The 26855-nt window shown below is 36.8% G+C and overlaps 2 protein-coding genes across 3 annotated transcripts in view; both read right to left on the bottom strand.

The window, feature by feature from the left end:
- MCMDC2 (minichromosome maintenance domain containing 2) overlaps nt 1-26855 on the bottom strand; it is a 47503-nt gene that overhangs the window by 12026 nt on the left and 8622 nt on the right. Inside the window, exons 2-12 of one of the 2 annotated variants that reach the window (XM_061438887.1) lie at nt 26637-26767; nt 26499-26558; nt 24079-24274; nt 22806-22928; nt 22583-22687; nt 20136-20261; nt 17408-17645; nt 8517-8722; nt 5151-5317; nt 4469-4648; nt 466-608 (exon numbers count right to left, since the gene is read on the bottom strand). In XM_061438887.1, the coding sequence (XP_061294871.1) occupies nt 466-608; nt 4469-4648; nt 5151-5317; nt 8517-8722; nt 17408-17645; nt 20136-20261; nt 22583-22687; nt 22806-22928; nt 24079-24274; nt 26499-26558; nt 26637-26767 (1675 nt within the window). The remainder of the gene's footprint in view (nt 1-465; nt 609-4468; nt 4649-5150; nt 5318-8516; nt 8723-17407; nt 17646-20135; nt 20262-22582; nt 22688-22805; nt 22929-24078; nt 24275-26498; nt 26559-26636; nt 26768-26855) is intronic. The other variant, XM_061438888.1, reaches the window with a different exon arrangement.
- Nucleotides 13153-13996, bottom strand: LOC133260498 (nuclear ubiquitous casein and cyclin-dependent kinase substrate 1-like). Its single transcript, XM_061438895.1, has one exon. The coding sequence runs from the start codon at nt 13925-13927 to the stop codon at nt 13196-13198; it is 732 nt and encodes a 243-aa protein (XP_061294879.1). The 5' UTR covers nt 13928-13996; the 3' UTR covers nt 13153-13195.

Raw genomic sequence — 26855 nt, 5'->3', positions numbered from 1 at the left:
AAGTATATTGTAAATCAACCACCCAGCAATCAAAAAACAAGTGAGACAGTTAATTATACACATCATTTAAAAGTAAATAAAGGGGGCTTCCCTGGTGGCTCAGTGGTAAAGAATTTGGCTGCCAATGCAGAAGATACAGGTTCGATCCCTGGTCCAGGATGATCCCACATGCGGCACAGCAAGTAAGCCTCTGGATCACAACTACTGAGCCTGTGCTCTAGAGCCAGGGAGCCACAACTACTGAGCCTTCACGTCGCAGCTATTGAAGCCCATGAGCTCTTGAGTGCATGCTCCACAAGAAGAGAAGCCACTGGATTGAGAAGCTTGTGTACCTCAACTAAAGAGTAGCCCCCACTCTCTGCAACTAGAGTAAACCCCACACAAGGAGAACCCAGCACAGCCAAAAAAAAAAAGGTAAATAAAGATTTTTTAAAGTCAATAATGATTTTAAAATTGCATACTTACAAATATTTTAATGCAGATGCTGACAGTTTTGATCCACATATAGAATCTGTTCTGATTCTGCGACTTGCTAGGTAATAGCCATGAATCATTCTTTCTGCCTCCAAGCTGAATTCGACATTCAAATTTTTTGCAAAAGCAAGCAGCTAAATTGAAAGTGTGAAAATTCAAGAGATTCAAACTTTATTAAGAGAACCTATATTACAAAAATCCAAAGTATATGGTCATTTTATTTTTTAAAGTTTGCATACTTTATTTATATCAAAACTGATTTAAATATATGAGCCATCCAAAGCCACTGAGCACTTTAAATCATTTTATACTTACAAAGAATATTACAGTCTACCTAGAATAACCTCTTCTTCCCTCTTAGTACAGAAATGTTCTGTGCAATGTATTTGAATGACTATCAACTCTTTGCTTCCAGTGGAATAAAGGCTTACTCAGAGCCTTCTAGTGGGAGACAGCTCCCCTCAGAATCTCATTTCCCTTTGAATAGTCTTAATTCTCTGACAGTTTATTTCTAGAAAACTTTCTCTCATTGGCCTTCTTCCTTCCTTTTAAAAAACACATCTAAAGACCAGCGATGTGGGAAGTACTGTGTTAACTACTATGAAAACAGGCCTTGAAGACTCAGAAAGATTTTGGGTAGAAAATAAGCCTTCAACTTAATGATTATCACTGTTTTCTCTGAGTTTTGTGCTTTCTTTCTTTTTTTTTTTTTTAATTTTATTTTTAAACTTTACATAATTGTATTAGTTTTGCCAAATATCAAAATGAATCCACCACAGGTAATTCCCAGTTCCTCAAGTCCTTATTCTATGACACCATTTCCAGACTTTTCACCATTCACCATTTCTTTTGTTTCTGTGAGTTGTAAAACCAGAAAAACAAGAGGAGGAAACAAAAGAGAAAAACCACCCATAATAAAGTTGCTATTAACTATTATATCTGTATTTTAAATATAACTTTTTAAAAAGATCTAGATATGGCAGTTCTATTTCCAGTTTTTTAAGGAATCTCCACACTGTTCTCCATAGTGGCTGTACTAGTTTGCATTCCCACCAACAGTGTAAGAGAGTTCCCTTTTCTCCACACCCTCTCCAGCATTTATTGCTTGTAGACTTATGGATTGCAGCCATTCTGACTGGCATGAAATGGTACCTCATAGTGGTTTTGATTTGCATTTCTCTGATAATGAGTGATGTTGAGCATCTTTTCATGTGTTTGTTAGCCATCTGTATGTCTTTTTTGGAGAAATGTCTATTTAGTTCTTTGGCCCATTTTTTGATTGGGTCATTTATTTTTCTGGAGTTGAGCTGTAGGAGTTGCTTGTATATTTTTGAGATTAGTTGTTTGTCCGTTGCTTCATTTGCTATTATTTTCTCCCATTCTAAGGCTGCCTTTTCACCTTGCTAATAGTTTCCTTTGTTGTGCAGCAGCCCAGCAATCCCACTGCTGGGCATACACACTGAGGAAACCAGAAGGGAAAGAGACACGTGTACCCCAATGTTCATCGCAGCACTGTGTATAATAGCCAGGACATGGAAGCAACATAGATGCCCATCAGCAGACGAATGGATAAGAAAGCTGTGGTACATATACACAATGCAGTATTACTCAGCCATTAAACAGAATACATTTGAATCAGTTCTAATGAGGTGGATGAAACTGGAGCCTATTATATAGAGTGAAGTAAGCCAGAAAGAAAAACACCAATACAGTATTCTAATGCATATATATGGAATTTAGAAAGATGGTAACAATGACCCTGTGTACGAGACAGCAAAAGAGACACTGATGTATAGATCAGTCTTATGGACTCTGTGGGAGAGGGAGAGGGTGGGGAGATTTGGTAAAATAGCATTGAAACATGTATAATATCATGTATGAAACGAGTCGCCAGTCCAGGTTCGATGCACGATACTGGATGCTTGGGGCTGGTGCACTGGGACGACCCAGAGGGAGGGTATGGGGAGGGAGGAGGGAGGAGGGTTCAGGATGGGGAACACGGGTATACCTGTGGCGGATTCATTTTGATATTTGGCAAAACTAATACAATATTGTAAAGTTTAAAAATAAAATAAAATTTAAATTAAAAAAAAAAAAAAAGATCTAGATATGTCCTGGGTTGGATATGTCCTGTCTTTATTTTTCTTACATTCCACAATTCCCTCCAGGCCTTCAGAACAGAACAATACTATCAATAACGTTGATAGCTCTCTCTAGGTTTTATGCTATGGGGTCACAGTGATAAGACAACCACATCCCCCTTCATAAAAGACCTGTTGTCTCTGCTATTGGGAATGTAGCACTGGGAGCCAGCACTGGCCTCCAGTTATCAACTTCTTCAACAGTTGCCTAATCTTGATGACTATATAATATAATTTTTGCTCCAGTTGACAGGTCTTCTCATAGTTTTCTATGTGTACTCATCTCTACTTTTATGTCTTTGCTCTTATTTTTAGCTTTTTTTTTTTTTAATGTCCATCCTTCCTGTCATTTAAATCTTACCTTTTGTTTTCTTTTTTTCCTTTTTGTAAAATTTAGCTTTAATTGGAGGGTAATTTAAATCTTACCTTTTCTTAAGGCCCAACTAAAGTCACACCGCCTTTTGGGTTATTCCTAACTCTTGCATTCTACTTGATACCTTCCTTTCTGAAGTCATGCAATACTTATAGTCAGCACCACCTAACACAGCTTTAAATTGTCCCTTGTTTCATATATCTCAATTAAATGATAAACTAAGGAAGAAAAATGAACATTTCTAGGAGAATATAAAAGAACAGAAAGAGGTTCATCAATATTAAAAACTCAGTAAATGCCTGACTAATAAATCCATAGACTTTTTTTTTTGTTGTTTTTCAGGGAAAGACTGGGCAAAAATTTTTCCAGGTTATTAGCATGTCTATATCATTTAGTACCCCAGTTCCTAAAGACTAATTGCTTTTTTTTATACACACTAAAACAAATGAAAAGACCTTATTTTATAGTAAATATTGTTCTTTTTCTGTTTTAATCTATGTGAATAAACTCCACCTTTCAACCTTTTATCCATGCAATTTGGGCTACAAAAAAAGGCAGGTATGAACAAAAAATTTACTGACCTGTGGATTCCCGCTTCCCAATATTACAGGCCATTTAGCTATCCTACACAGACACTTTAACTCTATTGTGGACAGATTTCTCAACAGTTAATATTAAAAGGGCTTCACTAGTAAATACTTGAGTACCTTTAATAGCTATGAGAGTCATTACTAAATTTGCATCATCCAACTTTCAGGTTCTCTGAACATGCCACACATGTTTTCAGGTCAAGACATTAAAATAAATGGGTTTGTGAGTCATGATAGATACTCCCTATAGTCAGAACTATTCCCTTTGAATAGTCTGTAAAATGTAAAAAACTGTGTATCTAGAAAGCCTCTCATCATAATGTTTTATAAAAATATTCTATTTTGAATGTTTTAATGGAAAGATAAACCATGGTGATCTGATTAGTGATTCAAAGAATAAACTCAACATTTTAATATCTATGTCCTTATAGCTTTTAATTTAACTAATCTAAAATATTTTCTATACAATGTCCTTAAAATTCTTAAAAGCTGAAAGCAAACTGAAATAAAAGAAAATTCTAAATAAGGAAAACTGAATGTTCAAAGGGAGTTTTATTTAAATTGAGAAACATTAGCACAAATATTGGAGAAGGCAATGGCACCCCACTCCAGTACTTTTGCCTAGAAAATCCCATGGACGGAGGAGCCTGGTAGGCTGCAGTCCATAGGGTCGCTAGAGTCAGACATGACTGAGCGACTTCACTTTCACTTTTCACTTTCATGCATTGGAGAAGGAAATGGCAACCCACTCCAGTGTTCTTGCCTGGAGAATCCCAGGGACGGGAAGCCTGGTGGGCTGCCGTCTATGGGTCGCACAGAGTCAGACACGACTGAAGCGACTTAGCAGCAGCAGCACAAATATTCATGGCACTCATTTTTTCCACCTTTACCTTTTCAAAATCTTCAGTTGTGAACTGTTTAGAAGCTAAATAAAGCAGCCCTTCAGGATCAATGGCTTTCTTTAAAGTATGTTGCACAGTTGGAAGAAGTGGGTGGCAAGGAGATGATTCACTGCAGTTAATCAATAATGCAAATGCCTCTACAAGATTAGCTGGAATTAAACTGCAATCCTACATCAAACAAAAATGTAGAAGGTAAATATTAAACACTGGCATTTTCACAAACACTTTAAATAATAACAAAATAAAATAATTATTAATTTATTATTTCATAATTTAATGTAATTAACACTATAGTGATATAATTATATTAATAATTTAAATAATAATTATAAATAATACTTCATTTAAAGTGATTCCCAAATAGCATGGGATCTTTTTGGTAACAAATTTTTTAAAATGCTCTTTATTGAGTATTTTCTTACACATTATTCATGAAAACCTCCCCCACTACCTACTCAAATAATAATTTCTAGTGAGCTGATACCTGCTTTCTATGACTAAAAAATGAAAAATTGCAAACAACTGTGTCATTATTTAGTTCCAGGATCTGAGTAAGACAGAAAGTAAGCACAGAAATAAAACATTAAATTGTTATTAAAAAATTGAGACTAAAATCCATGACTAAATTCCTTGAACAATATTCTAACAATAAAATACACATATACTTTACCATCTGACCAATTAGCATATTGGTTTTCTGTATATTTCTCCTTGAAGGTGAATCCATATCAAGAAAAGACCAAAAACTGCACTGAACTGGAAAAGTCATTTGTTGATCCACATCATCCCCAAACTTCTTTCCCGAGATGTAGACTGTGATGCTTCTACTTTCCACAGCTAAGTCAAGAGACATTATCCATTTGTTACTTAAGTTCACTTTGGTCAATATAGCTACAAATTAATAAATATTATTATAATGAATTTTATGACTTAAATTTTGGATAGCAAAGATACAGGAAAACTTCATGGTTTTGCAGGATATGGCTAAATTAGAGGATTTGCCATAAAAAGAACAAGGCAAGAAAAATATTTGAATGTTTCTGTATCCCCTGATGATGAGAACCATTAGTCCAAAGCATGAAGCTAGAATTGTGGACTGGAATGAATAGGCAGAGGGTAAGGAGACTGGTCGTATCATGCAGGTTACAAAGGAGGCTGAAATTAAGCAATGTTCTTTTCTTTTTAATTTTATTTTTAAACTTTACAATATTGTATTAGTTTTGCCAAATATCGAAATGAATCCGCCACAGGTATACCCGTGCTCCCCATCCTGAACCCTCCTCCCTCCTCTCTCCCCATACCCTCTCTCTGGGTCGTCCCAGTGCACCAGCCCCAAGCATCCAGTATCGTGCATCGAACCTGGACTGGCGACTCGTTTCATACATATTCTACATGTTTCAATGCCATTCTCCCAAATCTCCCCACCCTCTCCCTCTCCCACAGAGTCCATAATACAGTATACTAACGCATATATATGGAATTTAGAAAGATGGTAACAATAACCCTCTGTACGAGACAGCAAAAGAGACACTGATGTATAGATCAGTCTTATGGACTCTGTGGGAGCAATGTTCTTTTCTGTGGGGAAAAAAAGAAAGCAGATCATCTAAGTCAAGAATGAAAGAGGATAAGATTGTGAGACAATACACACAATCTGGTATTTTGCATCTGGTTCTTTAGGGGTTTTTTTTGTGGGGTGGAGGGTGGGAGGTTCCTGGTGGCTCAGTGGGTAAAAAAATCTGCCTGCAGTGTGGAAGACTCAGGTTTGATTCCTGGGTTGTTAAGATCCCCTGGAGAAGGGAATGGCAACCTACTCCAGTATTTTTGCCTGGATAATTCCATGGACAGAGGAACCTGGTGGGCTATATATAGTCCACGTGGTCACAAAGAATTGGACATGACTGAGTTACTAACACATACATTTTGTTTTTTAAATTACTGACCTGTAGGAATTGTTTCTATGTTCTAGGTATATGTCCTATGTCAAATATATGTATTGCAATTATTTTCTTTTCCTTTATTTGCCTACTCACTTTTTAAATGGCCTTTTGATGTGTATAACTTTTTAGTTTTGATGAAGTCCAATGCATCAATTATTTTCTGTTAATTGCTTTCTGGGTTTTGTCCAAAAAATCTTTGCCTACTCTGGTGGCACAAATGGTAAAGAATCTGCCTGCGGTGCAGGAGATCACGGTTCAATCCCTGGATAGGGAAGATCCTCTGGAGAAGGAAATGGCAACCCACTCCAGTGTTCTTGCCTAGAGAATCCCATGGACAGAGGAGCCTGGTGGGCTGCTGTCCGTGGGGTTGCACAGAGTCAGACACAACTGAAGCAACTTAGCATGCATGCATGCGTTGGAGAAGGAAATGGCAACCCATTCCAGTATTTTTGCCTGGAGAATCCCAGGGACAGAGGAGCCTGATGGGCTGCCGTCTGTGGGGTTGCACAGAGTTGGACACAACTGAAGTGACTTAGCAGCAGCAGCCAGTGTTCTTGCCTGCAAAATCCCATGGACAGAGGAGCTTGGCGAGCTACAGTCCATGGGGTCACAGAGTCAGATATGACTGAGCATGCACACAACATACCCTTAAGTCATAAAGATTTCTCATGTTTTCTTCTAGTAGCCTTATAATTTAAGTTTTTACATCTAGGTTTATGATTCATCTGTAATTATTGTGTATAGTTGTGAGGTATGAACAAATATTAATTCTTTTCCAGATGTTCCATCATCATTTGTTGAAAAAACTTTCCCCATTTTCCCCATTGTTTTGATGTTGTGATCAAAAATCAGTTGAACATATGAGTGTGAGTCTATTTTTGCAGGCAGAGGCAATATGCTATGTCTCCTGTGTATTGCTGCACGTGCTTGCTGGCATGCCAGGAATTCAAGGTCCTAACTTTTCTTTGCCCAATACTTATTTTTCCATATCCTTGTTAGTTACAAATCTGGCTCAAATAGCATTATCCTAATACCAAAATCAGATAAAAGATATAACAAGAAAACTACAGACCAATAGCTCTTATGAATACACAGGCAAAAATTCTCAACAAAATATTGCAGATTAATTCAATGATGTATAAAAATAAGTATATATCACAGCCAGTAAAATTTATGTTAGGTATGCAAAGCTAGTTCAACATTTGAAAGTCAATTAATGTAATCCCTATAATATTAACAGGCTACAGAAGAAAAATCACATTATCATGTCAATAGATGCAAAAAAAGCATTTGGTAAAATTCAACACCCTTTATTTAAAAACTCTTAGTAGATTAAGAATAGAAGGGAACTCCTTCAACTTGAAAAAGAACTTCATCAAAAAACCTACAACTGACATCATACATGATGGTGAGAAACTTGAAACTTTCCTATTAAGACCAGGAACAAGACAAGATCATGATGTTCCTTTTCACCACTGTTTTTCAACATCATCTTGAACGTCCTAACTAGTGCAATAACACAAGAAGAGGAAATAAATCTGGAAGGCAAGGCAACCCACTCCAGTATTCTTGCCTGGTGAATTCCATGAACAAAGCCTGGTGGGCTATAGTCCATGGGGTCACAAAGAGTTGTATACAACTGAGCAACTAACTCTAACTAATACAAATTCATGTATTACAACTGAGAGCAAAGGCTTAAACAGTACATTTACACATTAAATTCCTATTTTTATTTATCAAGGTAAAATGAGAAGTGTCATTTAATATAATTTCTCTATTTCTAAAACCTGTACAATATAATCTCTATTGTTAGGTAAGTCCTAGGCTTCCCTGGTGGTTCAGATAGGTAAAGAATCGCCTGCAATACAGGAAACCTGGGTTCGATCACTGGGTCGGGAAGATCCCCTGAAGGAGGGCACAGTAACCCACTCTAGTATTCTTGCCTGGAGAATCCCGTGGACAGAGAAGCCTGGAGGGCTACAGTCCATAGGGTCTCATAGAGTCAAACATGACTGAAGTGATTTAGCACACTCAACTCCATGACACTGATGGAAAAGTTAAATAGGTAAAAATTAATTTGAAGAAATATTGTTTACCTGACTGGAGCTGTTCAAGTTTATCTTTTTTGTGTGAAGCCAAGTCTCCTATAAAGCAGATACCACCTTTAGCTAGCAAAGCACTGCCAGCTTGAATGCTAACTGCTCCAGTTCCATACTTATTCCTGGATACAGTAGGGAAAATTTCAGTAGAGACTGAATGACGTATACCACGGGGCACAAGGCTTATACTAAAATTCAAAAGCCTAAGGGGAAAAATAAATTATTAATTACTACTATTTAATATTTGATTTTCAGAAGTCATAATGTATAATAGCTATACAATTAGATTTAATTTGACTTAATGTTTATTGAGCACTAGTGCTAGGGATAAAAACATATATGAGATTTTGTCCTCAACTTGGAAAGCTCACACCTTAGAGAGATGAAAACAAAAAAGTAAAATACGATATGATGAGTACTAAAATAATGCTGTGAGGACATCCATAAAAGATTATTTCTTCCTGGAAAAAAATCAGAGAAAGCTATAGAGAGATGACATTTGAACCAAGCCTTTCTCTTTTGATGCCCTGCTTTCTTTCATTTTTCAAAACTTCTGCATTTAGGTTTTGCAAATAGTCCATCATGACTACCCCTGCTACCTATGTATCAACATAACTCTTGATACATCCTGTTGCTTTCTAATATCTTTGCCAATTGCCTCAAGCCTCTTCATTTCTCAAATTTAAATTATAAGAAAAGAATATGATTAACTTAGCTTAGCTTTTAAATCCTTGCTGCAGAAATCATAGCTTGCTGGTGCGATCTACTATGATGACCAGACACACACATACAATGCAAAAGAGGGTGAAGCAGATCTCTTAAGAATGGACAGGTAAGACACTATAAAATGTCTAGAATATGTGTCATTCCAGGGAATTCAGATGTTAATTTGAAGATATGTAAAATGGGTAAGATGTAGAAGGAAAATTTGTAAGTCTATAGGGCAGCAGTTCTCAACCCTAGTTCACTTTAAAATCACCTGGGGAGTCAACAGTCATGTGAAAAGATGGTCAACGTAAAAAATCATCAGGGGAATGCAAATCAAAAACACAATGAGATATCACAACACACCTATCAGAATGACAGTTATCAAACACACACAAACCCAAAAACCAATTGTTGGCAAGAATGTGAATAAAGGGACCCCTTATGCACTGTTGGTAGGAATATATATTGATATAGCTTTTTATGGAGAACAGTGTGGAAATTCCTCAACAGAGTTATCATATGATCCAGCAATTCCACTTCTGGGCATTAATCCAAAGAAAACAAAAACATTAATTGGAAAAGATATATGCACCTCCATGTTCATTTCAGCATTATTTACAATAGCCAAGATATAGAAACAATCTAAGTGTCCATCAATAGATGAGTGGATAGAGAGATGTGGTGTGTATATATACATATATATAATGGAATATTACTCAGCCATAAAAACAATGAAATCTTGACATTTGTGAAAACATAGATGGGCCTAAAGGTTATTATTCTAAGATACTTTAACAAAAAAATTGCTTGGGGTCTTTAAAAAATTCCAATGCTAAGCCATACTCCACACAATATAAATTATAATCTTTGGGGGTGAGCCACAGGCATAAATATTTTAAAAAATATTTTTCTAGATGATTCTAACAGGCAGGCAGGCTGAGAACCTAACCATATGGAACAATGGGACTCAAAATTGGCAAATCATCAAAATTAACTGAGGAAGTTTTTGAACTACTGATATAAGGTCACAGAGAATAAGACACAAATACAAAAATCAACGCTATCTCTAATATATTCAAAGCAAATACTTAAAAATAAAATTAACAAAGCACTACCACTTTAACAGCATCAGTAGAGTTCAGTTCAGTTCAGTTCAGTTGCTCAGTCGTGACTGACTCTCTGCAACCCCACGGACTGCACCACACCAGGCCTCCCTGTCCATCACCAATGCCTGGAGTTTACTCAAAAGCATGCCCATTGAGTTGGTGATGCCATCCAGCCATCTCAGACTCTGTCTTCCCCTTCTCTTCCTGCCTTCAATCTTCCCCAGCATCAGGGTCTTTTCCAATAAGTCAGTTCTTTGCATGAGGTGGCCAAAGTATTGGACTTTCAGCTTCAGCATCAGTCCCTCCAATGAATATTCAGGACTGATTTCCTTTAGGATGGACTGGTTGGATCTCCTTGCAGTCCAAGGGATTCTCAAGAGTCTTCTCCAACACCACAGTTCAGAAGCATCAATTCTTCGGCGCTCAGCCTTCTTCACAGTCCAACTCTCACATCCATACATGACCACTGGAAAAACCATAGCCTTGACTAAACGGACCTTTGTTGGCAAAGTAATGTCTCTGCTTTTGAATATGCTATCTAGGTTGGTCATAACTTTCCTTCCAAGGAGTAAGCGTCTTTTAATTTCATGGCTGCAATCACCATCTGCAGTGATTTTGGAGCCCCAAAATAAAGTCTGACACTGTTTCCACTGTTTCTCCATCTATCTGCCATGAAGTGACGGGACCGGATGCCATGATCTTCGTTTTCTGAATGTTGAGCTTTAAGCCAACTTTTTCACTCTCCTCTTTCACTTTCATCAAGAGGCTCTTTAGTTTTTCTTCACTTTCTGCCATTAAGGGTGGTGTCATCTGCATATCTGAGGTTACTGATATTTCTCCTGGCAATCTTGATTCCAGCTTGTGCTTCATCCAGCCCAGTATTTCTCATGATGTACTCTGCATATAAGTTAAAGAAGCAGGGTGACAATATACAGCCTTGACACACTCCTTTTGCTATTTGGAAGCAGTCTGTTATTCCGTGTCCAGTTCTAACTGTTGCTTCCTGACCTGCATACAGGTTTCTCAAGAGGCAGGTCAGGTGGTCTGGTATTCCAATCTCTTTCAGAATTTTCCACAGTTTATTGTGATCCACACAGTCAAAGGCTTTGGCATAGTCAATAAAGCAGAAATAGATGTTTTTCTGGAACTCTCTTGCTTTTTCCATGATCCATTGGATGTTCTCCAAGCCAGGCTTCAGCAATACGTGAAGTGTGAACTTCCAGATGTTCAAGCTGGTTTTAGAAAAGGCAGAGGAACCAGAGATCAAATTGCCAACATCCGATGGATCATCGAAAAAGCAAGAGAGTTCCTCTGCCTTTTCTAAAACCAGCTTGAACATCTGGAAGTTCACGCTTCACGTATTGCTGAAGCCTGGCTTGGAGAATTTTGAGCATTACTTTACTAGCATGAGATGACTGCAATTGTGCGGTAGTTTGAGCATTCTTTGGCATTGCCTTTCTTTGGGATTGGAATGAAAATTGACTTTTTCCAGTCCTGTGGCCACTGCTGAGTTCTCCAAATTTGCTGGCATATAGAGTGCAGCACTTTCACAGCATCATCTTTCAGGATTTAAAATAGCTCAACTGGAATTCCATCACCTCCACTAGCTTTGTTCATAGTGATGCTTCCTAAGGCCCATTTGACTTCACATTCCAGGATGTCTGGCTCTAGGTGAGTGTTCACACCATTGTGAAGATGGGTCATGAAGATCTTTTATATACAATATAAAAATCTTTTATATACAATTCTTCTGTGTATTCTTGCCACCTCTTCTTAATATCTTCTGCTTCTGTTAGGTCCATACCATTTCTGTCCTTTATTGAGCCCATCTTTGCAAGAATTGTTCCCTTGGTATCTCTGATTTTCTTGAAGAGATCTCAGTCTTTCACGTTCTATTGTTTTCCTCTATTTCTTTGCAATGATCACTAAGGAAGACTTTCTTATCTCTCTTTGCTCTTCTTTGGAACTCTGCATTCAAATGGGTATATCTTTCCTTTTCTCCTTTGCTTTTTGCTTCTCTTTTCACAGCTATTTGTAAGGCCTCCTCAGAGAGCCATTTTGCTTTTTGCATTTCTTTTTCTTGGGTTGGTCTTCCTCCCTGTCTCCTGTACAATGTCACAAACTTCCATCCATAGTTCATCAGGCACTCTATTAGATCTAGTCCCTTAAATCTATTTCTCACTTCCACTGTATAATAGTTTGGGATTTGATTTAGGTCATACCTGAATGGTCTAGTGGTTTTCCCTACTTTCATCAATTTAAGTCTGAATTTGGCAATAAGGACTCATAATCTGAGCCACAGTCAGCTCCTGGTCTTGTTTTTGCTGTCTTCTCCATCTTTGGCTGCAAAGAATATAATCAATCTAATTTCAGTGTTGACCATCAAGTGATGTCCATGTGTAGAGTCTTCTCTTGTATTGTTGGAAGAGGGTGTTTGCTATGACCAGTGAGTTCCCTTGGCAAAACTCTATTAGCCTTTGCCCTGCTTCATTCTGTACTCCAAGGCCAAATTTGCATGTTATTCCAGGTGTTTCTTTTTTTTTTTTTTTTTTTTTAATTTAACATGGCTTTCATTGGGAAAGGGGTAGGAGGGGGAAGAGGAGGTCTTGACGAAGAGACCAATAGACAAAAAAGGTAAATTAAACATACAATGCTTTTCTTTAAAAAAAAAAGAAGAAAAAGAAGAAGAAAAGAAGAAAATGTTGTTTTCAACAAAAGGGAAAAAAAGTATTGAAAGCCCATGAGTCAAGCCATAGCCAAAACCATATTCTATCTTAAGTAGCTTTTCTTTTTTTCCCCTCTTTTTCTTTTTCTCTCTCTCTTTTTTTTTAAATAAAATCTCTCCCCAGACCATCATCACTTTTAATCTTCCCCAGACTGGGCTTCATCTTCAGAACCTTCATCCCCAGATTTCTCAAGTGGAGGGCTTGAAGACATTTTCTTTTCCAGAGGGCTTTCTGGTTCCTTATCTTCTTCTTTGGGAGAAGGAGTCTTTTCCTTTGATGCCTTTGAAGCTGTGGGGCGACCCACTTTCCCCTTGCCTTTCACAGGACTTGGCGTCACTGTGGCCTTTAGCCTGGACTTCGGCATTTTCTTTTCTTTTCTCTCAGGCTTCGACTTCTTAACCATCTTTTTGTTTTTCTTTTTTGAACTGCCAGAGTCACTATCATCATCATCTTCTACTAGGAAATCCTCATCACTGCCGGAATCTTTCTCCTGGAAAGGCGCCTCGTCCTCCTCTTCTTGCTCCTCCTCACTGCCCACATCTTCCATGAGCATCTCCCTCTGTTTAGAGGCTGCTTTAGAGGCTGCCTGCCCTTGCTGGCACACATTTTTATGATCTTCTTTTTCATCTTCACTGTCCTCTGCTGAATGAGAATCATCCTTCTTAGTCTTCACATCTTTTTCTTCCGAGTCCTCACTATCTTCCTGTGAATTCTTTCCAGATCGCCTCTTATTTTTAGCTTCTCGGGGAGATGATCGAATTTTCTTAGCTGGAGGGCCTGAATCTCTTCCATAATCTTCATCAGCATCATCGGATTCCTGAAATTGTGAATAATCAACGACCTTCCTATTTCTGACAGGCCAAGACATGTTCGCTGTCGAAACAGGACCGAGTCGAGGAGCCAAAGACCAGGACCCTCCCCACCCCACACGCTTGGCGCCCCTCCCCCCAACTTTAGCCCACGAGCCCCGAGCTGCTGGCTTCTCAAACTCCGCTGCTCCCTGGTTCAGGGGCCCTTAACCAGACGAGCCCCCCACTCCCCAGTCTCTTCAAAATGTCCAGGTGTTTCTTGACTTCCTACTTTTGTATTCCAGTCCCCTATAACCAAAAGGACATCTATTTTGGGTGTTAGTTCTAAAAGGTCTTGAAAGTCTTCATAGGACCGTTCAACTTCAGCTTCTTCAGCATTACTGGTTGAGGCATAGACTTGGATTACTGTGATATTGAATGGTTTGCCTCTGAAACAAACAGAGATCATTCTGTCGTTTTTGATATTGCATCCAAGTACGGCATTTTGGACTCTTTTGTTGACTATGATGGCTACTCCATTTCTTTTAAGGGATTCTTGCTCACAGTAGTAGATATAATGGTCATCTGAGTTAAATTCACCCATTCCAGTCCATTTTAGTTTGCCAATTCCTAAAATGTCGATGTTCACTCTTGCCATCTCCTGTTTGACCTCTTCCAATTTGCCTTGACTCATGGACCTAACATTCCAGGTTCCTATGCAATATTGCTCTTTATAGCAACGGACCTTGGTTCCATCACCAGTCACATCCACAAATGGATGTTGTTTTTCCTTTCTCTGTCTCTTCATTCTTTCTGGAGTTATTTATCCACTTATCTCCAGTAGCATACTGGGCACCTACCAACCTGGGGAGTTGATGTTTCAGTGTCCTATCTTTTTGCCTTTTTGTACTATTCATGGGGTTCTCAAGGCAAGAATACTGAAGTGGCTTGCCATTCCCTTCTCCATTGGACCACATTTTGTCAGAACTCTCACCATGACCCGTCTGTCTTGGGTGGCCCTACACGGCATGGCTTATAGTTTCATTGAGTTAGACAAGGCTGTGGTCCATGTGATTAGATTGGTTAGTTTTCTGTGATTGTGGTTTTCAGTCTGTCTGCCTCTGATAGAGAAGGAAAAGAGGCTTATGGAAGCTTCCTGATGGGATAGACTGAGGGGGAAACTGGGTCTCCAGCTTAACAGCATCAAAAATACCAAATACTTAGTAATCAACAAATTATGTACATGACCTTTGCAATTTACTGAAAGAAATTAAGATTTAAATAAAAGGAGATATATACCATATTCATGGATTGGAAGAATGAACATTGTTAAGATGTAAATTCTCCCCAAAATTGATTTATAAGTTAAAAGCAGTTCCAATCAAAATTCTTAAAGGCTTTTTTGGTGTGATGGAGGTTGGTAATAACATATGGATTCTAAACATTTTAAGAAAATGCAAAGTACCTAAAATAGTGAAAACAAATCTTAAAAATGAAGAATAAAGTTGCACTACCTGATTCAGACCTTAATATAGAGCTTCAACAATCAAGAATGTGAGGCATCATCATAGACAAACAAGTCAAAATAGCACAAAAGAAAGTTCAAATAGATGTATACCCAGTTAATCTGTGTACCTAAATTTATAACCATATAAACCAGTTTAACAGATTTTCAATACTGGTACCACAGCAATTCAATGGGGAAAGGAAAGTCTTTTCAACAAATAGTATGGAAAAGTTTGATAAATGCATAGGAAAAACATTAATCTTGACTCCTACCTCGCATATATACAAGGTATATACAGAAACTGACTTGGAATAGATAACAGACCTATTGTAAAAGTTAAACCTATATGCTCCTAGAAGAAAACACAGAAGAATATCTTCATGACCTTGGTAGGCAGAGACTTATTAAACAGAAACCAGAAAACACTAAACATAAAAGAAAATAATAATCAAAACTAAAAGGTCTGCTCATCAAATATATCATTAAGAAAAAAAATACAAACTATTTTTGTACCTGGAAGAAAAATTTCGTGATACATGTGACAATCGATGTGCATTCAGAACTCCATTTAAAAGTCAGCAAACAACTTGACACTTCATAATATGAGTAGCAAATAAGTACATGAAGAAGATTTCAGATCAGTAGTCATCAGGGAAATGCAACTTAGAAATGTAATGAGATACCATTTCACACACACTAGTATGGCTAAATTGAGAAAGACTGACAATACAGGATGTTGGTGAGGAGAGAAACATCTGGAACCTTACCTCATTGGCTGGAATGTAAAATTGCACAACCACTTTGAAAAACTGTTTGGCAGTTTCTTATAAAGTTACATACACCTATCTTATGACACAGCAATTCCACTCCTAGATATTTATTCAAGATAATGAAAACACAAATCTACAAAAAGACTTGTACAAGAGATGTTTATTGCAGCTTTATTTATATAGTCAAAACATGCAAAACCCAAATGTCCATCACTAGGGAAATGGAGAAACAAATTCTGGGACATTTATATAATGGAACACGACTCATCAATAAAAACAAGTGAACTCTGACACACACACAACAGGACCAATCTCAAAAACATGCTGAGCAAAAGAGATTAGATCCTAAAGAGGATGCATTGTGTGATTCTATTTATACAAAATTCAAGAACAGGAAAATTAACTTATGGCGACAGAAATCACCTGTGGAAATAGGAATTAACTAAGAGAATAAAGGAACTTTCCAAAGTGATGGAAAATGGAAATGTTTCATGTCTTATTGAGGTGATGGCTATAGGAATGCACGTTATCTGTCAAGATTCATCAAATTGCATACTTAAGATCTTATTACTTCACTTTATGTAACTCTTACCTAAATAACAAAACACCAAATCTCTCATACAGCCCCAAATACTACAGGAAAAGGTTAATGACAAACAGAAAGAGAGACAAGGGCTTTAATTTGCAGAGGTATCACAAATCAACAAGAAATAAGCAGATTAATTTAAAAATGGACAATGGTCACAGTGTCCATAGAAAAATAATAAAAAGTGTTTAATATATTCTAAATGATGCTAAAGCTTACTTCTAGTTAAAGAAATGAAAATTAAAATAAAATACCAGTTTCCACCCATCAGAGGGCCAAATTTAAAAGTCTAATAATACCCAGTATTGGTGAAACTGTTAAACAAATATTCTCATGCTCATTAGTGGAAGATTAAATTGGTGCAATCCGTGGCAGTTAGCACTATATTTATGTTATGATTTAATTTTAATGTTAGCAAAACATCACCTGTCCAATTAAGTTAGAGCTAATTGGACTTTTATTTTTCTAATTTAAATTTCATTCTATAAATTTGTTTTTGCCTTATAATTGCACATACTATATTAATATATGAAATTCATTCCTAGCTTTTTGAACATTTAAATAAACTTTTTAAAAAGAGTACTTGCTAGTGGGGAACAATTTATATCAGATAAATTCTAAATATCTGTCTTATAATAATCTTTATGGAAAAGATTTATGCAAAGCTGTGATCAATTTGTAATGGCATATATTTTACCTGTCTATGAGTAGAGTATCACTTGTTACAATTAAAATATCCAAGAAATTTTCCAGTTCCTTGTTACGGTCACTTGTCTGTACTAGACTCATTAGCAAACAGAGCTTGAGCAAATTGTAAGTCCCAGGAGGAACAATCTGTGATGCAAAGATGTTGGCAAGTATGGCTGTAAACTTCCAGCATGAGCTGGAGGTCAGAGAGAGGAGACACCTGAAATTGTCACTAATTCCTGAAGGAACTGAAAGTAAATATTAATACACATATTAAAAAGGGCTTTAAAACAAGCAAATGACATACAGACTAGATGTGCCACATTAAAATTATTACAATGATAATAAATTATGATTGGAGGTCACTCTGGTCTATCATTTCTACCCAAGGAACATAATAAAAGGACGCACACCCTGTGTGCCCACATAGATTGCCTGTGGGTTGCAAGTAAATTTCTAATTTTTTCTTTTAAGACCTATGTGAGCAAAGTCAGATCATGAGGCTCCTGTATCACAGTGTTTCCTTTTTATTTCTGTGTTTGAAACAGTATCACATTTAGTGAGGGCTAAAAAGCAGAACTGAATATTCTGCTTTAGCGAGGGCTAAAATCAGTCCTGAATATTCTTTGGAAAGACTGATGCTGAAGCTGAAACTCCAACACTTTGGCCACCTGATGCGAAGAACTGACTCATTTGAAAAGACCCTCATGCTAGAAAAGATTGAAGGCAGAAGGAGAAAGGGATGACACAGGATGAGATGGTTGGATGGCATCACCGACTCGATGGACATGAGTCTGAGTAAGCTCCAGGAGTTGGTGGTGGACAAGGAACCCTGGTGTACTGCAGTCCATGGGGTCGCAAAGAGCCAGACACAACTGAGTGACTGAACTGAACTGAACTGAAAAAGCAGAACGGGATATATTTGAATGCTTCTGTTAAAAGGGAAGATTTATACCCTACTACTTTAACATAGACTATAACTTCTAGATCTTCTCCACTCCCTTATTTTGTCCAACTCCTGAAAGGGATGAGCAATTTAATCCAATGGGTCAGTTTGGGAAGAGCTGTGCACATATTACTCAGTCCCTTTCTCTTTCCTCTTGGGCTGTCTTCACGGAGCAATGATTTCTTCTATTCAGCCATGTCCATGGACTAAGGGAGGCCTACCTAGGGAAGGTCTTGTCACATTTAGGTGGTTAAATCTGCCTAATTCTAGAGTTTAGCAGGAGAAAGCACACTTCACCTACATATAAGTCATGTTCTGCTACCAAATCAGTAAATTTTAAAACATTTCATAGCAGAAAATACTGAAAGGATCTTTAAAATGTCTATTGTTCATTAATGCTTTCTTTCTTCATTATTTTTATTCTTTTAATAAGTTTTTCTCTTCAAAATAAGCAGAGGTGTCTTGAATTCATTGTATTTAAATTCAACTTGAAAGAAAGTGAAAGTGCTAGTTGCTCAGTAGTGAGCAACTCTTTGTGACCCCATAGACTACATAGCCCTCCAGGCTCCTCTGTCCATGGAATTCTCCAGGCAAGAATACTGGAGTGAGTAGCCATTCCTTTTTCCAGGGGATCTTCCTCACCGAGGGATCGAACCCAGGTCTCCCACATTGCAGGCAGATTCTTTACCATTTAAGCCATCAGGGAAGCCCTAAATTCAATATGGGCCTCTGTTATTCTAGATAGTTATCTCAGTTCAGTTCAGTTCAGTCACTCAGTTGTGTCCAACTCTTTGTGACCTCATGGACTGCAGCATGCCAGGCCTCTCTGTCTATCGCTAACTCCCAGAGTTTACTCAAACTCATGTCCATTGAGTCGGTGATGCCATCCAGCCATCTCATCCTGTCTTCCCCTTCTCCTCCTGCCCTCAATCCCTCCCAGCATCAGGGTCTTTTCAAATGAGTCAACTCTTCGCATCAGGTGGCCAAAGTATTGGAGTTTCAGCTTCACCATTGGTCCTTCCAATGAATATTCAGGAATGATTTCCTTTAGTATAGACTGGTTGGATCTCCTTGCAGTCCAAGGGACTCTCAAGAGTCTTCTCCAATACCACAGTTCAAAAGCTATCTAGTGATTCAAAAAAAAAAAATCTATTATTCAAGATTTAACTAGCCTGTCTTACATTTAGATATTTGTTTGCCAAATTAAGAGTAGATCTGCTCTTCACTTTTGTTTACTTAGTGCTTAATTAAGTTGGAAGAAAATTATCAGTAATAAAGCAGATATTTTGGCCCCCAGCTACCTTTGCCTCTTGTCTTATTTCTCAATTGGCTAAAAACTCAGATGAGGAAGAGGATGCTATTTCATCCAGCTCTTTTTCTCAACCACAAGTTACTTAGCATTGCCTTAGCTAGAAAACAAAGGTAAGAAAAACTTTTAGACTACTCTTTAACTCCTGGCATCTTAAAACATTCTTCTCATTGGTAATTACTTTTTAAAAAATCTAAATAGAGTTTAGCCAAAAGAAAAGAATCATTCCTAGGGGCAAGTTTCCACATTATCCTGCTTTATTTCCTTCATAGCATTTATTATCTGAAATTGTCTTATTAATTAGTTTAGATTTATTCACTATCTACCATATGATTTAAGGGTGGGAATCTTGACTGTCCTGATCACAACTCTATCCCTAGTGTTTTGAAGAGTGTCCAGCACACAGGCAGCCAATACTTGTCTCCTGAACGAATGGATTTAAACTTGCAAGTATTGTTAAAATGATATTAACATTTTCCTTACCTTTTGGAATGCAAAAAGTGATACTATTTGCTTCTACACAGACAGCAGTTTGTGATGTTTTTACACAGGTTGGAATTCCAATAACCTTATACTCATTTCCTATATTCATTTTATTCACTGATTCATCTAAAATTATTAAAGACAAAAGAAAATATGTGTTTACTGAATGAAACTTTTACTGATGATATGGTTCAAAGATCTAAAACCAGTAACAATTTAATAGTTCAGTTAGCTGTTAAATATTTACTTTTGTTTAGTATAACATGCATACTGAGTGACATGAATAATATAAATTGAGGTACTTTTACTGCTGATAAATTTTGATACATCATTTTGAGCCAGTGATGAATTAACTTCAAGAAATATGTAGCATAGCAACTAAACAGTCTCCTAAACTCTGTTTAAATGAAACATGTTTCCATTAAATAACAAAAATGTTAATAAAAGACTTTATAAGTAATAATTTTATTTGGGAAGAAAATTATTTTTAAAAGTATTATGTACTGTCTATAATATAGGCAAGGTACTTTTAAACACACTATGTAATTATAAACTTTAAGACAAATATTGTTATCCCCATTTTATATAGAAAGAAACCAAGAGGTTAAGTGGCTTATACAAGGCTAAAGTAGTTAAGTGCTTAGTCATTCAGTCATGTCTGACTCTTTGTGACCCCATGGACTGTAGCCTGCCAGGCTCCTTTGTCCACGGGGATTCCAAGCAAGAATACTGGAGTGGGTTGCCATGCCCTCCTCCAGGGGATCTTCCCAACCCAGGGATTGAACCCAGGTCTCCCGCATTGCACATGGATTCTTACCGTCTGAGCTACCAGGGAAGCCCAAGTAGTTAAGTAGCCGAGTTGAAATTCCTGTCTGGGTCTGCTCCTGTCTAAAGTCTACCCACAAGACACTTTACTAGGTTCCTCTCACCTTTACGGATTGAGCAAAGCCTTTGCACAAGTTCAAAATTTATTCTGAAAAACTAAAAAGTCTTGATCCTCCATTACACAGTTAGAATTTGGATGGTTGTAAAGCTGTGAAAGAAAGGCTTACAAGCATGAGCAAGGATTAACCTCCCTCTGTGAGTAAACAGTGATCCCTGTTTCTCCCTCTCTGTTCTTTCTCTCTCTCTCTCTAGCTCCAAAGAGTATATTGGTAAACCCTGGGAAGAATCAGGCCCAAGACTTCAGAAAATAAAAACCCCAAACCAAATAAACAAACCAACACTCCCTCTTCCCCTACCCCCCCAAACCCCTGAGGAAAATTAAATAAATCATTTTTCAGCTGTTCCCTGGACTCTTAGAGTTTGGTGAATGTATCCTGAGGTCAAAAAAGGATCAAGAGAAAGGCTATGAGACTGGGAAGTCTGGGTATCTCTTCTGATAATCCCCAAAGGCCTCCTTTTATTAATTTAATTAAAAAAAAATTCATTTGGGTTCTATTAAAAGTTTATTTGAAGAAAGGGTTTTCTACTAAAATATATGTTGGATAGTCACTTATATTTCTATATTGTAATGTATGGTTTGTATTCAGTAGAATTAAGTAGTTAAAATAATAGACTTTGCAGCTAGAATGCCTGAGTTTGAATCATGGTTATGTCATGTGCTAGCTGTGTAACCTTGGAAAAGTTATTTAACTTCTCTGTGCATCCATTTCCACACTGTAAATGGAGACAACAATTGAAAGAGTTGAGAGTTGCTTTGATTAAATGAGTTAATATATGTAAAAGTGTCTGGCACACAATACTTGGTATTAAAAATTATAGTCATCTGGGCTTACATGCCTGCCTTGTCCTTGTCAAGCCATGGTGAAAAGAATTCTTGTTTGAGTCTCTACTTTCCAAATTCTTGAGTTCCTTACACATGTTTGCATCCAAAATCTCTCTTTAAAAACAGTTTAATTCTTCCAATTTTTAGCCCAAGAAAAGTGGCTGAACCCATCCTCATTGTCACAATTCTGGCTTCTTAATGAAGACTCACTCTTCCCTGGGTGATTGATACTGATAATGATTTCCTCCTTTATTGTAGAATCTGTCTACTCACAGGTCTTAACCCATGGAGTTCATTCATTTATTGAATGAATTTACTTACTAAATTTTTACTACGTGCAGTAAAAATTCACATCCTACCCTCATGAACATTATATTTTAAAACATTAACTCCAATACTTACATAAGACATACACACACAATAATGGGAGATTATTACTGTAAATAACTGTCACCCTGAGATTTAACATAGTGGTTCATAGCATGTGCTAATATCTTTTTAAGTGAATGTTGTGTGACTGAATAAATAATTGGTACATTAGCTGTTTATGATTCTAAAATATTTAAGAAAGAGAAGACCTATGATTATCAAGCTATACAAGTACCATGTATAAATACCATGTTTATACCATGTATAGCAAGCATAAAGTCAAGTACATTTTAGTGCAAACAGGTCTTACCTCTGAGGAAGACTGTAAGAGATTGAAACCTAAATGGCTGGTTGTTACAATATCCTTGAAAAGCATGAAGTGACTCTGCAGTAATTATTTCAACTATCTGTTTATCTGAATGCAAAAAGCAAAAAAGAATTAGTTATTAGGATATATATTCAATTTAATTTCTACATTAAAATATCAGACATTATTTTAAAAATTATAATTATAAAACAGAAATGCATTTTACCACCAAGTACTCTAAATTTTCTGTCTTCTTGAAGTGAAGATGAACATAGATTACACAAAAAGTCATTTCTTACTGTTGCAGATTCTGTAGCACCAGGTACATGCACTCTTATATACTGAAATCCTGAAAGAAAACAGTTAAGCTAAATTTGCCTTCAGATTCAGCTTTCTATTTTCAATCCTTTCGTCGAGTCGTGAAGTCGCTCAGTCGTGTCCGACTCTTTGCAACCCCATGGACTGTAGCCTACCAGGCTCCTCCCTCCATGGGATTCTCCAGGCCAGAGTACTGGAGTGGATTGCCATTTTCAATCCTTTAAAATGAATCTAATTCAACATATAATTAAATTGGGTTTGGATGTGAGTTCACAGCAGTTCAATGGCTATTTTTTGCCAGGCACTGTGCTAAGGCACTGGTTTTATGGATATTTAAATACACAATTTCAATAGGTGGTGACCAAAAACAGACAATTTCAATACAAAGTGTTCAGAGAGAAGACAGGAGGGGCAACCAACCCAATGAGAGGTGGGGATGAACGGAAAAGTTATCCTGGAGAAAGACTGAATGGAGTTAAGTCAAAGGGTTGAGAGAAGACATTACGTGGAGAGGGAACACCATGAACAGTCATGAAATTGTGTGAGAGAACAAGTACATCAGCAACACAAGTACACCTATTAAATTATAGGGGAGAGGTGGGGAAGAAAGAATGAATTTCAAGGTTATACAAAGTAGAATTGTAAACATTGTGAAAGTCACTCAGTCAGGGTGCAACTCTTTGCAACCCCATGGACTGTGTATTCCATGGAATTCTTAAAGCCAGAATACTGGAGTGGGTAGCCTTTCCCTTCTCCAGGGGATCATCCCAACCCAGGGATCGAACTCAGGTCTCCCGCATTGCGGGCAGATTCTTTACCAGTTGAGTTATGAGGGAAGCCCTTGTAAGCATTGAAAGTGAAAGTCAAGTTGCTCAGTGGAGTCCGACTCTTTGCTACCCTATGGACTGTAGCCTGTCAAGCTCCTCCATCCATGGGATTTTCCAAGCAAGAATACTAGAGTGAGTTGCCATTTCCTTCTCCAGGGGAACTTCCCGACCCAGGGATTGAACCCTGGTCTCCCACACTGCAGACAGACTCTTTACCATCTGAGCCACCAGGGAAGCCTAGGAGACACCAAATTTTATCCCATCCTTTTTATGCTATGAATGTTTCATAACTAATTATAAACATGATTTAAGATTAAACAATAAATTATTTTGATTTTACATTTTAATATTTACCTTTTGAAAGAGGGCATGCTTCATCTGAACAAAGAAATCTTGCACCTTGTGTATACTTGGTTACAGTTGTCATTGCAATCACAATTCCTTGCATTGTATAAAATCTTTGAGATGTATAATCACGTGGAAACTCACAAAGATCAAGATAATAACTTGGCAGAGGAGGTAAATGTGTTAACTTCAGCACTATATTAATCTAATAAGAACATAAAAAATAGTATTAATAAAAAGCGCAGATCCAATTGGACTTGCATTACAATATAGTAAATATATTTGTAGAATAAGTCAAATAAATGATTTGTTAGTATTAGGAACCAATCTTTTGAGCATTAAGAGAAAAGATATTTAAATGTAAAATTAAAATGCAAAATCCTTATAATCTGATATTTTAATTAAAAGTATTATGAACTATTATCTTTCTTTAAAAACATATATTTCCGTAGAAAATAACAAAATTCTGTAAAGAAATTATCTTGCAATTAAAATTTTAAAAATAAAATAAAATCAGGGAAAAGTTAAAAAAAAAAAATATATATATATATATACACATTTCCTCACCATTCCCTGAAAAACTTATTTATAAAACAATGACAACCTCATAGCAATAAATACTTCTCATGCCCAGATATCTAAATATAATTTCTCACTGAAAGGAACCAGAGCTCCTTAGGAAAAGTGGCTAGTTTCAGGTCGGGGGCAGAAAAGACACTAATGAAATGTATCAAAAGGAAATAAGAACAAACTTTAAGAAGCCCCCAGTGAAAAAAAAAAAAAAAGAAGCCCCCAGTGACCAAAGTTAGAGAATATAAACATCAAAAAAAATGACAAAGATTCACTGAAACATATCAGATATATTTAAAAATGCATGTATTGATAGCTCCTCATAATTTAAAAATGGAAAAACAAACAAAAAATATTGTTCATCATTGGAAGCTGCTATATTTCAACTTATCACTCCAAGAATTTATAAATGGAAAGAATCAAACATTTCTTATGCTTTTCCTGTACAAATTGTATTGCAAGGTAATTAAACAGTTGATGAGAGAAAAACTTCTCTTGCAGGATAATTTTAGCTAATAAACATTGAAAGTTTTCTAAAATCTGGAAAATCACAATTTTGCAACTCCTAATGAAATAACGGAATCTAGGCAATGATTCAGGAGATCTGGGTTCGATCCCTCAGTCAGGAAGATCCCCTCGAGAAGGAAATGGCAACTGGCTCCAGTCTTCTTGCCTAGAGAATCCCATGGACAGAGGAGCCTGGCAGGCATGGGGTCACAAAGAGTCGGACACGGCTAACACACATACAGGCAATGATTATCAATGACTGCAAAAACTGAGGTGAAAGCTGATGGTAGACTGTGATTTGGAGGGGTCTGACTGACATCATCTGCACCCACCGATCAATTGTGGCATTGCTAAAAGTGGGACCACAGAGAGGGCACGTCTAATGTAAGACAGTATGAAACATGTGACACTATAATATATTCTTGTCGAAATGAGTTGAATTTGAATCTAAGCAAGTATAATATTTAGAAGCAACTGCTATTTTTCAGAAATATGGGGTCTAGGGAATAAGGTAAATACCACATTAACATAATCAGATAAGCCCAGATTATAAGACATTTTACAGGACAACTAACTGCTGCTGCTGCTGCTAAGTCGCTTCAGTCCTGTCCGACTCTGTGCGACCCCATAGACGGCAGCCCACCAGGCTCCACCGTCCCTAGGATTCTCCAGGCAAGAACACTGGAGTGGGTTGCCATTTCTTCTTCAAAAATTCAATGGCATAAAAAGGGAAGGGAAGGAAATGCCTCTAGATCAAAAAAGACATAGTGAGATATAAGCACCAGTTATAATGTGTACATCTTGTTTTGATCTTGACTTGAACAAATCAGCTGTGAGAGATTCTTGAGAATCCCAATTGGGCAAATTTAAATTTGGGCTGGACAGGATATTAGACGATACTAAGAAATTACTGTTTTTTGTAAGGGGTAATAGTGTCATTGTGGTTATAAAAGAAAAATGTTCACAATTTTTAGAGGTTGATACATACCAAAGTATGTAGGGGTGAAATATCAAATGTATTTTAAAGATTTGCCTTAAAATATTTCAGAAAAAAACTGATGATGCAGGTATGGCAAAATATTGCAAACTATTAAATCTGAGCAATAGATAATATGGAGGTTCATTGTATTATTCTCTTTATTTTAGGGTATGTTTGAAATGTTTTATTATTAAAATGTTTAATATAAGTGATGTTATAAATGAATGCAGGAAGTAAAGATGTGTATGTAGTCCACTGAACTTTGAAAAAATGTTTTAATAAAAAATATATTTTAATATAAAAATATTTATTTACAAGTTATCCTGAAAGTACTCTACCTTAATTTTTTTTGTTAAATTTAACTAAAACTTACTTGAGTTTCAGTCTGCAACTGTCCAATTAGTGAGAGAGTCTTAACAGCAATATAACAGACCTGTGATTTCAAACAAGAAAACCAAAGAAGTTATGGAAGATTCCATGTGGCATAAAATTATTTCTTTCTTTAACTTACTGATTGAAAAACTTGAGCAGCTTTTAAAGGCTGGTGTAAAATGTGATTTCCAAGTTCAGCATCCAATTCAACAATATCAGAGGGATTTATTAAAACATTGAATCGATAGACAGCATAACTTTGTTTTGAATCTGTAAAAATACACAAATTTTAAAATGAAGTTAGTTATATGTAGGACTTTATTTTAAAGTTTCTAAAATAAAGTCACCTTTGCTAAAC

This window comes from Bos javanicus, chromosome 14 (genome assembly GCF_032452875.1).
Source record: "Bos javanicus breed banteng chromosome 14, ARS-OSU_banteng_1.0, whole genome shotgun sequence".
Taxonomy (NCBI): domain Eukaryota; kingdom Metazoa; phylum Chordata; class Mammalia; order Artiodactyla; family Bovidae; genus Bos; species Bos javanicus.
This window is presented reverse-complemented; position numbering and strand designations above follow the sequence as displayed.